The sequence below is a fragment of the Dromiciops gliroides genome, chromosome 4 (assembly GCF_019393635.1).
Source record: "Dromiciops gliroides isolate mDroGli1 chromosome 4, mDroGli1.pri, whole genome shotgun sequence".
Lineage (NCBI taxonomy): Eukaryota > Metazoa > Chordata > Mammalia > Microbiotheria > Microbiotheriidae > Dromiciops > Dromiciops gliroides.
In genome coordinates, this window is record NC_057864.1 from 33329565 (window position 1) to 33346188 (window position 16624).

At 54.3% G+C, this 16624-nt stretch overlaps 1 protein-coding gene across 3 annotated transcripts in view; it reads left to right on the forward strand.

Annotated features, from left to right (window-relative positions):
- ERI3 (ERI1 exoribonuclease family member 3) overlaps positions 1-16624 on the forward strand; it is a 171395-nt gene that overhangs the window by 58991 nt on the left and 95780 nt on the right. For all 3 annotated transcript variants that reach the window (XM_044001876.1, XM_044001877.1, XM_044001875.1), the window contains exon 5: positions 5216-5307. In XM_044001876.1, coding sequence (XP_043857811.1) covers positions 5216-5307 — 92 coding nt within the window. The remainder of the gene's footprint in view (positions 1-5215; positions 5308-16624) is intronic.

Here is a 16624-nt window from a genome sequence, read left to right on the forward strand (position 1 = left end):
CCAGTTTAGGCAAACAAAAAAGAGAGATGGGATGGTAACTGGCAAGGACAGATGCTCAAGTGAGGGTTTTTTGAGGATGGGGGAGAGCTCCCCAGGATGGGCATCAGCCAGTAGACAGGAAGAGATTAAGGTGAGAGTAAGGGTGATGGAGAGGGCAGCATGCTGGAGGAGAATGGGATGGAAAGGGATGTCGATCCTTTGTATTTGTATCTCTAGTGCTCAGCACAGTACTTGATGCATAGGAGGTGCTAAATAAATGCTGGTTGATGAGTGGCTGAAAAGTCATATCCTGGGATGGAAAAATCACGTTCCTGGCCCACCATATGCAACATCGTTGTCGTTGACTTGGTCGAAGGCAGAAAGTAACCTGCCTGTCAGATTTGGAGTAGGCCTAAAGGTCAGAAGGACCACTCCTACTTTGGGTGATAGAATCCACAGAGACCCCAACAGTATGAGTATTCAGAAGCTACAATCCAAAAAAGGCTCTGGCAGCTAAGCCTTTGGCCTCAAAAGTTTGCATAAGGCACAGAATTTGGGCAACAAACAAGCGCTCCTAACTCAGGGAGGTGACAACCTTGGCCTCACAGGCACTTGTTAGATTTTGTGAGCTAAGACCTGTGACTGGGCATGGCTCTAGAAGGCTACATTTCATTCCAGAGAAACAGAAAAGGTCCAAGGGAGACTGGGACCACATTGTTTTCAGAAGGAATCCTCCTGGGGGACGGAGGGATGGCCCAGAAGTAACCTGCTCGGGAGGTTCCAGGTGGTACTGTTGAGCCAGTGCCAAGGTGGAGGGCCCTTGCCCCTCATGGCTGCCCGGGGCCCTGAGTGGAAGGTGGCAGGGAATGGCAGCCTCGTTGCCACCAGTTGGAATGACTTCTGATAGTGTTTGATTAGCCATGACCCTGCATGATGTTGATTTGAGGGTGCCAGCCAGGTGGAGGGCAGAGTTGACTCTGGGAAGTTTCACCCAACCCATAGGAGAGCTGGGCAGCTGTGACCAGCACCAGCAGAACAGCCCGTAGACCCACTCCCACTTTGCAGCATTGTGGTCTGCACGAGGTATCTGTCTTCCTTGGCTAGTCTTGCACAGATGGTCCTCCTCAGCGGCAGTCCATAGCCAGTCAGACACCATATGGAGGTAGTCATGACCATTTTGCCCAGCGCAGCTCTTCCACAGTGACCTAAAAAATGCACCAGATGGAAGTCTGACTGGGAAAGCCAAGAAGAAATCACAGTGAGTCATTTCTTCAGCCTAAGGAAGCTTAGGGAGACAGACACAAAGGTCTGTGGACACTGGGGATAGGGGGTTGCCAGGAGTGTGCATGGTGCCAGCAGAATGGAGCATTCCAGGTCTGGGGCACTGAAAGTGGGCCAAGGCAGAATGCCAAGGCAGGAAGCACTGGGGCAGAGAGAGATCCCAGAGGATCCCTGAAGTAGTGCTGGGCATAGGAGCTGATGCCATCTGGCACTTTTGTTAGCCATTACCTAGTTCTAGGTCACAGATCCAGAGAGGAGAGGTGTGGGCCCTAGCTATGTTCTGAACAAGGAACATGTTCCAGAAATGCAGCTATATGGCTCTGAGCCCAAGAGAATAGCAGTGACTTAGTTCTAGCCTTTAACCCAACATGCCTACAGTGGAATAACCAGGCAGGAGTCGCAGACCAAAGCGGAGCCAGTTCAATCACTCTGAACCAACCGAACTTCCCATTTACCTAACAGGACAGAATCAAACTACAGTCTACTGGGACTCAGTAATGCACAAGCCTACAGACTCGCAGAACCCAAACCAGGAAGGCAGTGAGCAGACCTCTCTCCCAGCTACACCACTCTGAAAGCACTGAAAACGTATAGGTCCTCAGACTGAGGCATAAAAGCTCAGGTCATTCCTGCCAGAAATGAGCCAGAGCCTACCACTAACATAAAAGTCTACAATCAAGATAAAAGCTGGAAGAAGGAGCAAGCATAAAAAAAAATAACCCAAACAAAAAGAGCTACTTTTTGTGACAGGGAAGCTCAAGACACAAACACAGAAGAAGAGAGTTACCTGAAAACATCTACAAGAAAAGCTTCAAAGAAAAATGCAGGGGGCAGCTAGGTGGCACAGTGGATAGAGCACTGGCCCTGGATTCAGGAGGACCTGAGTTCAAATCCGGCCTCAGACACTGGATACTTACTAGCTGTGTGACCTTGGACAAGTCACTTAACCCTCATTGCCCTGAAAAGGAAGGAAGGAAGGAAGGAAGGAAGGAAGGAAGGAAGGAAGGAAGGAAGGAAGGAAGGAAGGAAGGGAGAGAGAGAGAGAGAGAGAGAGAGAGAGAGAAAGGAAGGAAGGAAGAAAGGAAGAAATGCAAATTGTACACTGATCCAACAATGATTCTTAGAAGACATAAAGAGTTGGGGAGAGAATGAGAATATTAACAACTTGGTAAAAGAGGCACAAAACATTACTGAAGAAAATAACTTCTTGAGAATTAGAATTGGCCAAATGGAAGCTAAAATTTTCATGAGACATCAAGAAATAAAGTGAAAAGACTGAAAAAATAGAAATGTGAAATATCTTATAGGAAAAACAACTGACTTCAAAAAGAGATTGAGGAGATACAATTTAAAGCCATGAACAACAACAAAAGCCTAGACACCATATTTCAAGGAATAGTCAAAGAAAACTGTCCAGATTTCTTAGAACCAGAAAGACGGTAGAAATTGAAAGAATTCAGTGGTCACCTCCTGAGAGAAATCTCAAAATGAAAATTCCTAGGAATGTTATATCCAAAATCCAGGAAAAACATACTCTAAGCAGCCAAAAAGAACACTCCAATACTAAAGATCCATAATCAGGATCATAAAGGATTTTCTAGCCACAATTTTCAAGGAACAGAGAGTGTGGAATGATATTCCAGAAGGCAAAGGATTTAGGCTTACCACCAAGAATAACCTACCCAGCAAAACCATGTCTAATCCTACAGGGGGAAATCTGGACCTTTAATGACATTGAAGACTTTCAGACATTCCTGCTGAAAAGACCAGAACTGTGTATAAATCTTGACATAAACAAAGGACCTAATAGAAGCATAAAAGGGTAGACATAAGAGAGAAATCATAAGAGACTAAATAACGTTAAGGTGTTTACATGATCATATGGGGGGATAGTACATCTAAACCCTCAGAACTTGATCATTACCAGTGATCTTAGAGGGAGTCTAAGAAGACAGGACCTAGTATGATTCTATTGTGTTTGGATGATCTCAAAAGAAGAATGGAAGTGTGGGGGAAAGGAATGTACTGGGAGGTGGAGGGGGCGGAGAAGAAATATGGAGAAAATTATATAAAGAAGCATTTATACAATGGAGGGAGTAGGGAGAGCCGGTGACTAACTTCACTCATCTGAATTGGTCAAAGGCGGGAAAAATACACATACACACAGTTGGATACAAAAATTCAGTTTGTTCAAGAGGGCAGTAGGATGGAAAGGTAGAGAGAGAATAAAAGGGAAGGTAGAATAAGGAAGGCAGTAGTTAGAAGCAAAACAGACTCTTAAAGAGGGAATAAAGAAAAAAAGAAGGGAAAGCATAAGAGAATAGGATAGAGGAAAATATTTAACAATTAGCAATCATAATTGTGGATGTAAATGGGATGAACTCACCTGTGAAACAGAAGAGGATAACAGAATGGATTAGAAACAGACTCCAACAATATGTTGTTTTACTGATACCATCTAAATGTGGATATCTTTGCCCCATATGTTAGACATACTTTCCAAATTCTTGCAGAGTGGGCAGCTGCCAGACCATGTAGTTGCAAGTGGTGTTTGCTGTCTATTTCAGTGATGCAATAGCCCTTTTCCCTAAAATGTTTTAAGTAAAACCATCCCTCAAAGAAAAAGAAGAAAGTTTATTTGTTTGAGGAAATTCAGGAAGTGGAGTGGAGGTCATTTGGGTGAAGATGAAAGGAAGGAGAAACAGAAGTGATTTTGTCATTGGTGTAGGCTACAGATCACCTGGACAGAAAGAAGAGAGATGTGGAATTTGGGAAGTCCCTCCCAAGTGTGGAACAGTCAGGAGATGGTACTGATGGGGGACTTCAGTTATCCAGGCATCTCCTGGAGCTTTTCCCTAAAGCAGAGCTCCTAATAACTTCTTGACTTGCCTTAATGATAATTTATCCTTCAAAAAGACAGAGGAACTAACCAAACAGATCTTGTCCATAGGATTCTGGATTAGCTAACCATTCGTATAGATGACCTCTGAGGGCCCTTCCCGCTCAGAGAATCTTGAAATGAGAGCGGTGCTGGTTATGGCCTATCCGCAGCAGCTGCTACCAAGAGTGGCCCCAGACATGGCCCGAGACCTGACTCTGTCTCCCTCTCTTAGTACCTGGAGTACCTTGGTACTCTAGGATTCCATGGTCTCCTCTGTCAGCCTCTATCATTCCCCCAGCTCTAGATCTGATATCACTCTAGGATCACAGATTGGGATCCTTTGGTTCTCGGCTAAAATGCTACTGCATGGGCATTGGGGGGGGGGGGTTGGCACCCATCTCCAGGACACCTGTTATGTTAGTTTCCAGACAACCAGATGTTGATCCTGTTCAGGGCTTGGGTCCAGGGCATTGGCTCCCAGCATCCCTGGGGAGAGGGCAGGACCTCAGCACCTTGGAGAGCTCAGGGTTTTCCTTCCTAGCAGGTTGGAGTACCAGGGATTGCCCTGTTTTTGTCTTTGCATCCTTGGCAACTGGTAGATAGTAGGTGTTTAATAAATGCTTGATAGATTGACTTCTGACACCTGCCTGACAATGGGGATGTGAGTTTACTTTTGCCTTCAAGACATGGGTTATGAGGGACTTCTTTTCCTTGCTCTCTTTAGTCCTTGATGAGGAATTTATTAATTCTTAATCAGGGGGTCTCTGTCCCTGTTTGGCACCATTTGGTTCTGTTTTAGCCCCATGTCCCAGGCCTACAGTGGTATGCCAACTAGGCTGAGGGGAGAAGGGGACTGTGGAGATGGCTCTGGAGCCCCGGAGCCCCAGCCCCAAGGATCATCCCATCCCTGCAAGGCTGTCTGGGGAGCAGGAGGCACATGCTTCCATGGGCCCAATGTACCCAAGGCACTGTTTTTTCCTGCTCTGGTTGCTCATCTGCTTCTGGCTACCAGGCCCTTTTGTTCATTTCAGAAAAGAATGAGGCTAATCTCCTCTCTTCTTGTGTTCTTTCCAGAGGGTTGATGAATGGATGGCGAAGGAAGGCCTTCTAGACCCGAGCGTCAAGTCAATCTTTGTCACTTGTGGAGACTGGGACTTGAAAGTGATGTGAGTATGAGATGGGCAGCCCAGCCCCAGCTGTTCAGACTGTGGGCAACTTCTAGGGAGAGGGGAGCACGTGAGCAGGCCCTTTGAGGACTAGACAGAGCCTCAGTTGTCGTTAGGCCCATTCCGCCCAGAGCCTTCCTGCCTCGCTCTTTCTGGCCCTGGGACAAGCTCTGTTGCTGGCACATCCTTGGGAATCCATGTATTTGCAGAGTTTCAGGGTAAAGGACTGAGAGAAGAGTGGGGTTCCCCCACCTTCCCTAGCTGCCACCCCTGACCTCTGGGAAGTGAATCTGTGGCAGGGAGTTTGTGCAGGTAGATTTCCGGAGGCAGGTCCTCAGGGACCTGGGGCACTGTGGGAGGTGTGTCTCCCCATTTTTTACATTTGCCTTCTCACCTTGGCCCCCGGGAGGCCAGGAGGGAGGCTGGTTTCTGGCTTCTCACGGGCTCCTAGGCTTCTGCTGGCCCTGAGGGTTGGGAGGGCTACAGGAGGGCTGGGGCTTGTTTGCTGAGTATCGAGAGTATTGATCCCTCTGTGTTATTTGTGGCAGAAGGTGGAGAGCGCTCCCCTGGGGAAGGGAGACTTGGAAGGGACTTGCTTACTGCCAACAAGCATCATTTTCTCCTCAAGTGGTTCTCCCCCACCCCCACCCCCACCCCCAGTGCTTGTGTGCTAGATCATAGACTTGGAGCCAGCAGGGACCACCAAGATCAACCTCCTGATTGTACAGATAAGGAAACTGAGGCTCTGGCGGGTCGAGTCATCAGAGGTGAGATTTGAACCCACATCCTCTGACTCCAGAGCCAGGGCTCCCCTGTATATTAGGTGTTTGAAGATGGAGCCCCTGCCAAGCGACCTCTCCCCTTAAGGGGATAAAGGTGAAGGATAGGAGCCCCATGCTATACTTACCTACCTGCTCCTATCATCCTCAAAGCCGCAGACAGCCGTATTTGAGGGGGGACCATGTGGAGAAGGAATTGGAGGCTGGCAGGAGGGTCAGGGTGGTTTGGTGAAGGAAGTGATTGAGGGGAGGGCAGACGGAGAGAGGCCCTTGGGGCTGGGAGGGTGAGACTATGGGGAGGATGAGGTCAGAGATGTGGTGAAGAAGGTCCAGGAGGGCTTACCTGCCCAGCCAGCGTGCCCGGGTGTTCACTCTTCTCCCTGCCCACCCAGCTGCCTGACTGCCTTGTAGCTCTTCCTGTGAGTGGGGCCTTCCCTCAGGGCACATGGAATCTTGGAGGTGGGAAAGGGGGAGGCTGAGTATGAGATCTCCTTTCTACCCCCTCTGCCCTCCGGTCTTTGACAGTGCCCACTGTGGGGACAGGCCAGTGTTCCTGAGCTATCTAGGATCACTCTGTGGTCACAGATCTGGACCCTCAGAGAGGTGGTGCTAGGACCCACCACAGGAAGGATGGGTTGGGGGCTGTGAGCCCTGGGCTGGACGCATTGTCAGTCAGAGAGCCGGGGCCGGCTCAAGCTTGGAAGCTGGCTACCCAGGACACAGGCATGTGGGAAGGAAGCTGCTGGGATGGGGAGGCCTGGTGGCTGGTGAGCCCCTGCCTCTTAGCAGCCAGAGCCAGGTTAGCTGCTGGGAAGGCAGCCTCTTAATTAAATGTCTAACAAAATAAAAGCCGCCCAGGCGGACATCCGCACCATGCTCCGTGACAGCGCATCCGATGCAGTGGTGTGCCTGTAACCGCCCATCTGAGTCTCCGCTTGTTTCCACGCCGGCTCATGGAGGGGGTTTTTATCACACAGATGAGTGAGGGAAGCTTGACACATGTGCTGCTAAATTGACATCCATAACTTGTTAGTGGTGGGACTGAGGCTGCATCTTGACGTCCCTGTGCAGACCTCCCCATGCAGTCCCTGGGAGATGGGCATATGTGTAACGTGTTCTCTTGGTCTCTCCCCACCCTAGCCTGAGGCACAGCCCCAGCCCCAGCCCCAGCAGGGCATTTGTGAGCCCTCGATGCACCAAAGGCCCCAACAGAACTGAGCAGTGCCCGACGAGGCTGCCTTAGCTTCTGGGGATGTGCAAGGGCATTTCATCTTGCTGAGGAGCAAACCCAGCCCTGAGCTGCTCTGTAGCCCTCCCTCCTGAGCCCGCCTTTTGGGGTGGGGCCGGGCATTGATGGGCCTTTGCCAGTCAGGTTGACACAGAGGGTGTGGCCGATTCATTTCATCCTGAATGATGTAAATCTGGGTGACTGAAGCCTACCTCTAGGGTCTGGGGGTGCGGCCTCGAGCAAGGAACACCCCAGTTGGGGTGGGCTGGGATTGAGGGAAGTGCTTAGCGTCCAGGGGCTTCCTGACTGGGAGTGGGAGGGGGGTTCAGGAATTATCTGCAGAGGTGGGGGGTGAGGAGAGGAGAGGAGAGGAGAGACAGCCTCAGGAGGGATGATGACACGCGGAGGAACTGGCAGTGAGGAGGGGCAGGAGATTTCATTACTGGGTCACATTACTTGGGGTCGGTGGCCTCCAACTTCTGTGCTGGGGGTGCCCAGGGGGTCACAGCTGCTTTCTGGATTTCTCGCTCGTTGTCCTTCCTGGCTCCGGGTTAGGCACGTGGGTTGTTTCCCTAGCAGCCTCTCTGGGCAAGGATGCCCCCTCTTCCACATTTCCAAGAGAGATGGGCAGGAATTAAAATCCTGCCTTAGGGACCTTTTAAGACTGATTGCCAAGAGACATGGGCCTCCTGGTGAACTCCTGGGGTGAAAGGGGAGGGGGGGCTCTGCCCCCCACCAGGGCAAGGTCCAAGGGCAGTAGGAGGAAGTAGCCAAGGGGCAGGTGGTCAGGAAAAACTTCCCAGCAGTCCTGTAGTGGAAGGAGTGGATGGCTCCAGGAACTGGACCTCACCCCCTGAGGTCCATGGGCAGAAGCTAGACGCCCCCAGCTGGGGTGGAGCACAGAGGCCCCAGCCTCAATGGCTTCTCTGCCTCCTCTAGGTATGATTTCATTTGTTTCTTTCCTCTTGCTAAGAAGGAAATCCCTTTGAGCCCCCGATCTGCTGGGTGGGGCAGAACTGTGATTGTTCCCTAGCCTAGGGCCCAAGAAGTCCTTGCTGCCAGCCTACACAGAGCATCGTGGGCCCAGCATGACTCTGCTTAGGGCCCTCCCAGGCCTGGCTAGGGGCTCCTCTTTGTGCACACACCCTGCTCCGTCACCTCCCAAGCTGCTGCCTCATGGGCTCCGTCTTTCTGCCTTGATGGAAGGAAATGGCACCAGGTATTGGCCCTGAGACAATCAGCCTTGAGCGCTTGTCTTTGGGGCTGAGGGGGAAATACTGTTCCTGGTGCCGAGCTCGTGGACAGAAGTTGTTAGTGAGCTGCCCGTCGTTCTGCGGCGTGCTGATTGGCTGCAGCCGTGAGGCGAGTCACCTCTGATTAGCGGCCTGCCAGGGACGGAGCGTGAGTGAGAACTCCCTGCCAGCCCTGACTTGTCTCATTTCCCATTACTTTTATCCATCACCACAAACGCCCAGGCTCCCCTCCTGAACTAATTAAGTTTGCATGTGTTTAGACACATTGCCAAATAGGGTTTAGCAAAGCGGAACTGAGCTACATCTCTTTCTGAGCGGGCAAGGACTGGGATGGAAGCTGGTCCCTGTGAGTGAGGGAGAAATACAATACAAAGTGGGGACAGGGAGAGGGCTGCCCACTCTGCCTGGGCCCCCTCCCCTCGCTGGTGGTCCTGTGGCTGCTGGGGGGGGGGGCCCAGGCCTGGGAAGCAGCAGGCTGCACTGGCCCAGGAACCTCGGAGGAGCAGGGGCATCAAGATGGGGCCAGGAAGCAGAGATTTTCAATCAGTCAGCACTTAGTCAGTGCCTGCTGTGTACTGGGCACCATGCTAAGGGCCAGACATACAAAGAAAGCCCCCGTGGAACTCACAGGCTTATGGGAGAGACGACACACAAATCACTGCAAACAAGCTGCAGGCAGGGTGAATTGGAGACCACGGGAGGAAGGTGCTTCTTGTAGAGGTGGGCCGCAGCAAGCCAGGAGGCAGATGAGGAGGGAGGACATCCCGGCATGGGGGGCAGCCAATTAATGTCTTCCCATCAGGAGAGGGAGGAGCTTGTTTGAGGAGGCCGGGATCCCAAGCATGCAGAGTCGGGGTGGGGGGAGATAGGCAAGGGGTAAGAAGACTGGAAGAGAGGGATGGAGCCAGCCTGTAGAGACCTTTGGCTTGCCAAGTCAGGGGTTTTGTTGTCGACCCTGAAAGTTGACGGGGCGCTCCTGGAGTTTGTTGAGTGTAGGGAGTGCTTTGGGCAGATCACTGAAAGCAGAGTGGCCCAGGCCTGGGGCAGTAAGGGCCTGCACCAGGGCCGGGGCAGCGTCAGAGGAGAGGAGGTGTCCGGAAAGTGAAATCCACAAGCCTTGGCAACAGACGAAACGGAGCATGAGAGTGAGGGTCCCAGGTGGGTGCTGATGCCCTTGACAGGGAGAGAGGATGAGCCCGGCTTAGGACATACTGAAGTAAAGATGTCTATGGGTCGGTCAGTGGGAGATAAAGGCCAGGCGGGAGGCCAGCACAGAGGGGAGGGCTGGAGGGTGGCTGGCCTTCTGGTCCTCATCCGTCCCCTTTGGAAGGGGTGGGGAGGGGGCATTGGGATGGGCGAGGCCTTGTTCTTCCAGTTAATCTGGAGCCCTTCCAGGCTTGGAGAACACTCCACAGATACTGTCTCATTGGATCCTCCTGAGGCAGATGCTTTCATTGAACCATTTTACCGGTGAGGAAGCCCATGCTGAGAGAGAGAGAGAGAGAGAGAGAGAGAGCGAGCGAGTGAGGGTCCCAGGGTCCCCTGGCCAAGAGGCCTCTTAGTCAGGATTCACACTCTGCTCTCCCTGATTCTGGGGCCAACTCTTGGTCTCCCTCACCACCAAAGTGAGGCTCAGAGGTGGAGTCATCTGAATTTCAGTGGCAGATCTGGGCCCAGAAGCCTGGGGTTTGGGCTATGTCTGTGTCTGACTTGTCTTTGCACTCAAGGGGAAGCTTTGCTTCAGCTAGGGAAGAACTGACGCCACTTAGGTAAGATGGAGGAGGCAGAGAGAGGCTCCAGTTGATCTAGGGGTTTGAGTGGACCCCAAGCTCCAGCTCACTCAGCTTGTGTCTAGAAGGCCAGCAGCCGGGAAGAGGATCGGGTTCTGGAGGACCAGGGCATTCGGGTCGCTTCCATTGCAGGACTTGAAGCTGAAGCATCACCAGGCTAGGGCTGGGACATGGAACAGGGCACGAGGGAGCTGCGGATCAGGAAAAGCTTCCCAGCAGGGGGCGCTGTTCCCAGGTGGGATGGTGAGGACGTGTTGTGTGGGGAGGTCCCGAGTGCTCCTTCTAACTCTGACAGGGCGGCTCTGCGGGTGCTGCCTCGGGGCTCAGCACATGGCTTGTCAGACCCCAGATGGTATTCCTAGTCAGGGTACTCCTTGCCTCAGCTCTGCCTGTGGGCAGGGACAAGCCGGTGTGTGCCCCGGGACTTCCCTTCTCAGGCCACCCCTTCCCTGTTGCCTTTGTCCACTCCTCAGGCGAGATCTGCATGTTCTCCCCCTGGACACTGGCTCCTCTGAGCCCCAGATTCCCCAGGTGGGCCGGCCAGAGCGCAGCACGGCCTTCCTGCTGGTCTCCCTGCCACAGCTCTGCCCACTTTAATCCATCTTGGACTCTGCTGCCAAAGCAGTTTGTCTGGAACGTCGGTCTGACCCCTGCCCTCCACGGCTTCCTGTGCCCTTCAGAATCAGACGGCATTTAAGGCTCACCACGGCCTGGCCCCTCCTTCCCTTTCCACTCTTCTTACCTTTTGGTCGTCTCCAGCCCCACGGACCTCCTGGCTATTCCTCACCCATGACACCCCATCTCCCACCTCTGTGCCTTTTCCTGAGCTGTGCCTCATGCCTGGAGTGCTCCTCCCCATCGCTGCCAGACTCAAATCCGACGCTACCTTCCGCAGGAGATCTTATGTGGTCCTCCTAGCCACCAGTGCCTTCCGCTTTCTGACCACCACCTCCTGTTCTGTGTAGCTCTAGACTGTGCCCAATTATTGATGTGTTTTCTCCTGTTAGAACCTGCATTTCATGAGAGCAGGGAGATCCCCAGGGCTCGGCCTGGTGCCTGGAACACAGTAAGCACTTGCTCATTGACTGACTGCAGCCCCAATCCCTTCAGGCTCTGACTGCTGAGCTCTTGTGGAGGGGGCGCTCCACTCCCCACCCCCAAGCCTTCCTTGTGCTGTGTTTGACGGTGGCCCCTGGGTCATTGGCCTGCAGGCCTGGGCAGAGATCTCTGGTGCTGGGATGCCGCTCTGCATGTCGGGGGAGAGAGGGGGATGTAAATCCAGTGGCTTCTTGGATTTGCTGCTTGAAATTCAAGCTACTGATGTTGGCATTCAAGGGCCTCTCCAGGCCAGCTCCTCCTCCCATGCCAACCGTGGCAGATGCTTGTCTGTCCCCACTTAGTGCTCTGCCCTCCTGTGCCTGGAACAAGCTTCTAGCTTGTCATCTCTCGAAATCTCTCTCTTCCCCCATCCCCTCCCTGAGAGGGATCAAGCCTTGCTGCTCTTCACACCCTCCCCTGTATTCCACTGAGTTGTATATATGTCATCTCTGAAGTCTGACCAGAAGCTTCCTGAGGGCCAGGATTATTGTTGGGCATCTCCATACATGGCCTGGCCTTGTTGAATGACATTGAATGTGCTTCCCATAGTAAGTGCACAGGCGTGGGCACTTGGGAGGACATTCAGAGATTGCGAGGTGGATCGGAGCTGCCAGGAGCCTCCTGTGTAAAGGCGTCTCTCCTCCAGGCATGGACCTGGGGCGTATAGCCCAGGGGTGGGGAGGGTACCAGAAGAGCTTGTTCTGCTTGGAGCCCCCCCACCTCCACCCCGGGCAGAACCAGGAGTAGGGGGAGGGCAGCTCAGGGGCAAGCGGAGCTGCTGCCGGGGCAGCCGGGTCCTCCCTGGCGTTCTCTGGGCAGGGGCGCGTTGGGATGGCATCTTCCGTCTCTGGCAGGATGTGAGGCTGTGCGTGGAGGGGCTTTGCTGAACCTGCTTCCCTGTTGTTAGGGACCCTCCCTTCCTTGTTGCCGATTGGAGGCCCGGGTGCACCAATTATTTCCTCCTAAGGACAAAGGGGCTGCTTGGAGCAGCTTCCTTTTCCACAGATGCCCCCTGGGGTGCCCCCTCCCTGCCCAGCAAAGAGAGTCCCTCCCGGACAGGAGGAAACCTGTGTCCTTCCATTCAGCCTCGCTGCTTGCAATGTTTTGGGGGGAGTCCTCCTGTTTACCCGGCCTCCACCTGGTGTCAGACAGAGCAGAAACTCCAACCTCAGCTAGCACTAGACAGCTTGGCCGTGGCCCGTGGAGCCTGTCCTGGGCGGCCTCGCCCCGTTGCTCCCCTGTTCTCCGGGCATGCCTCGAGCTGGTGTTCTTCCCAGCCCCTTCTTCCCCCTTGGCCTCTGTGGGGGCCCAAGGCCAGCCTCCAGGGGCGGGGCCTTGGGAGGGGCTGGCAGTAGGTGCAGCATCTGCTGTCTCTTGTTAGCAGCGCTCCTGCATCATCCGCCTCCACCTGAATCCATCAGCTTAGGCCAGTTTTAATGAGAGAGAGCCATTCATTGTGGGTGACATTCCCTGCGGAGACTCGGCGGCGGCAGCAGCAGCAGCAGCAGCAGCGGTATTAATTAAAGAAGAGATACCTGGAGCCGCTGATGAAGGGGCCGCGGGCCTGCCAAGCTCAAATGCATTAGTGGGAAGATGGCCTCGTTAGCCCAGGGGGCCTTAGGCCTGAGAGAGCTCAGGGAGAAGATTCATTTCACCTGCTGGGAGCAGCCTCTGGGAGGGGGCCAGGGGATTGAGCCGAGGCAGGCGGGCTCCCCCAGCAGCTGGGAGCCTGGGGAAGGGTGACCCCCTGGCCCCAGGCCCTCTCCCCCACCCCACCCGCCCTGTCAGAGGGCAGAATACCCACCTCTTGTGTCCTCCCCCAACCCCACCATTCCCTTCATTCATTCCCCCTGCCAATGTGCTCCCTGCTGGGCATAGGTGAGGCCCCCTTAGGGGGCATCCACTCTGACAGGGCAGCCCACAGACAGGATGGGCTCCGGCAGAGATCATTGATGACTTGGGAAAGGCTTCCTGGTGGCCTTCAAGCTGTGTCCTAGAGAAGGATGGGCCCGGGAAAGGGACTCCTGCTGGCAGGGGCAGCCTGACCAAAGGTACAGGAAGGAAAGAGAGGTGGGTGGGCAGCGCAGTGGCTCCTGGGGCTCATGGCCGGCAGCCCCTTTCAGTGCCTATCCTCCAGTGGGGTGGGGTGCAGGGGGGTGCCCTTGAAGGCCCCAGCCTGCCCCGTCACTTGCTCACTGCCTGCACAGCCTGAAGCGGTGTGGGGGAGGCCCGAGTGGATCATGGCATGTACTTTTAGCTTGTGCTGACTGAGCCCCTCCAGGTTTGCAAAGTGTGTTACCCTGGGGTCGGCGTGAGGGGCTGCTCCTGTTGGTAGACACCATTCTATCCCCATTTTATAAATGAGGAAACTGAGGCCCGGAGCCATTAAGCAGCTTGCTGGTAGGCGGCTGCAGCGGACTCTGAAATCAGGTCTTCCTCACTCTGGCCCCGTCCTTTATCCGCTCTCCCCAGACGGGCATTAGACCCAGAATGGGGAGGCCTTGAATAGAAGGCTGAGGAGCAGGAAGGCGCAGTAACCTGAATGATGCCTGGAGAAGGTGAATCTTGGCTGTTCTGGGAGGCTGTAGGATAGCAGGGCAGGCAGCAGCTTGGGGGTCGGAGCAGTTCTGGCAAGTCCCACCCCATCTCTGTGCTTCAGTTGACCTTTCTTTAAGTAGAATGAGACAGGACAGTGACCAAGGCCATTGGAGGGAGTTAGGGAGACCATCAGTCCAGGCTGGAGGGATGCAGGGCCACAAGAGCCCACCTCCACAGCCGGACACCTGTCCCTTGTCCCTGGGCCCTTCGGTGCCTTTTCCCTGACACTGTGGCTGGGGAGCGAGGCGGGATGGTGAATGGCGTGGCCCTGGTGAGCGGGGAAGGGGCCCAGCCTCTGCAGCTGGCTGCTTTCCAGGAGATCACTTGCCCACGAGTTCTCCCTGGTTATGTCTGTGGTAAAAGGGAAGTGCTCTCGGCCTGATACGGTCATAAAGTACAGGCCCCAGCTTGAAGGGTTTACGGCTGGGGCGGGGGAGGGCACCCAGCTCCCATTAGTGAATTCTTAACCATGAGTTATGCCCAGGCTTAATTTTATTTACCATTTTAATCCTCCATGTGAAAGTTGGAGCAGCCGGGCAGACGTGTTTTATGAAGGCCCTCCCTGGGCAAGCCCCACCTGGGGAGCCCGAGGCAGCACAGCCCCCTGCGGGGAGGGGCTCTGGGGCCCCAGGGTCCGCATGCAGCTTCCTTCTCCTGAGTGCTCCCACTTTGACAGATCCCCCCTCCCAGTGGTTCTGTGACATAGGCCAGCCCAGCCCCAGTACTCCCATTTCACAGATGAAGCGCCGAGGCAGAGAGGTATGTTAAGGGACTTGCCTGGGTCATTGCTGGAATGTACCACAATTGGAGCCTAAACGGGGGGCCTTTTGACAGCAAAACCAGTGATTTTGCGCTCGCCCCCCCCCCCGGGCTCGTGCACATTCTAAGCTGTTTCTTCTCTGCCCCCCTGGAGGTATCCGGGGAAGAAAGGCTGGTGGAGTGCGTGGTCTGATGAAGACCTTCCAGAGGCACGGCCCCTCTGAGGTGGCTGCGTGGGCCGGCCGCCCTCCCCACAGGCCCCCACCCCGGTGTGCACTGTCTGGGGCTGCCTGGGGCAGGGGCTCCTGCTGTGGGGTATGGAAAGGGTTTCTCAGGTTGGCTTCCCCCTGAGCATCCTGGAGGCTGATTCTGTCTGGTGGAGGAGAGAATTAATCTCCAGCTTCCCATGCCTGCAAGGTGAGTGACCCCTGTTTTGTCAGCCCCTGACAATCTGTTCTCTAATTCGCAGCCAGGGTAATGCAGACATTAGGTTGCTCTAAAGCAAATCGGCTGGTTTGTGCAGGCAGAGGTGGCTCACGGAGGCTGGCCCGGGGGCTGCCTTTCATCTTGGGGGCACAGGCACACACACACACAAGCGCACACAAACACAGAGGTGCATACATGTGCACAAGTGCACACAAACACACACAGAGGCATACACAAAACACAGAGATACAGGTGTCCACACACACAAGCGTACAAATATACACATAGAGGTGCGTATACACATACAAGCACACACAAACACAGATACAGCCACACACAAGCACACAAGTACACAAACATACACACAGGAGCACTCGCAGACAGGTGTGTACACACAAGTGCATACAAACACAGGTGCACATGTACACAGACACAGGTGCACGTAAGTGCACACAAACATACAAACAGAGGCGCAAACACAGACACACACATGTACACAAACACAGAGGCACACACAGACACAGATACATACACAAGCATACAAACACAGGTGCACATACAAGTGCACACAGACACAGAGGCGCACACAAGTGCACACAACATACAGAGGTGCACACACTCAAACACACAGAGGTGCGCACACATGTGCACAGCAGCAAGTGACACTGGCTCTGAGGGGCATCAGCCGCCAGTAGTGGGAACCAGTGGTGGGCAATGGGAAGTTGGTCCCTATTGCCTTTTGTTGTCTGCCTGGTTTCTGGGCTCATTTGCCTCAATGTTAAGTGGCTAAAATGACAAGGAGGGGCCACTGTCTCCCCCATCCCTCGGGTATCCACTGGCAGGCAGTTCCCCGCAACCCGAGGAGATGAGAGGCCCCCGAGTGGTCTCTGGGCTTGGGGTGCCGGGTTAAGTAGAAATGAGGGGGCAGGTGACTGATGAGATGTAGGGAGTCTGGGCTCGAGCAGAGGGGCTTCTGAAGGCCTCCCTGCCTGTCTGCTGAGGGCTCTGCTTTGGGGAAGAAAGGTAGCCAGCCTTTTGCCGCACCAGGAGCCTGACAGGCCCTCCTCTCTCCTCCCGATTCCTTCTCGCAGGCAGCCTCAGGCAGCCTGTCTCTTTGTTAACAGAGTGACAGCGATGTGACACCGTGGAAATAATTACTAACAAATCACGGTGCTGACTGCAAACAGCTCTCAGGCTTCAGAGGCTTGTCAGGGTGCATTGGAGCAGTGCCGGGGGAGGGTGCGGGAGGAGGAGGGCGGTAGTGCCCAGCCTGCCTGCCCGCCGCAACCCCCACACCCTCCCGGGGGCCTCTGCCGCATGGGCCTCTAGAGGAGGTGAGCATGGGGCAGGCTTGGCTGCTCCCCACCACTCCCTGTTGTTCTGGCT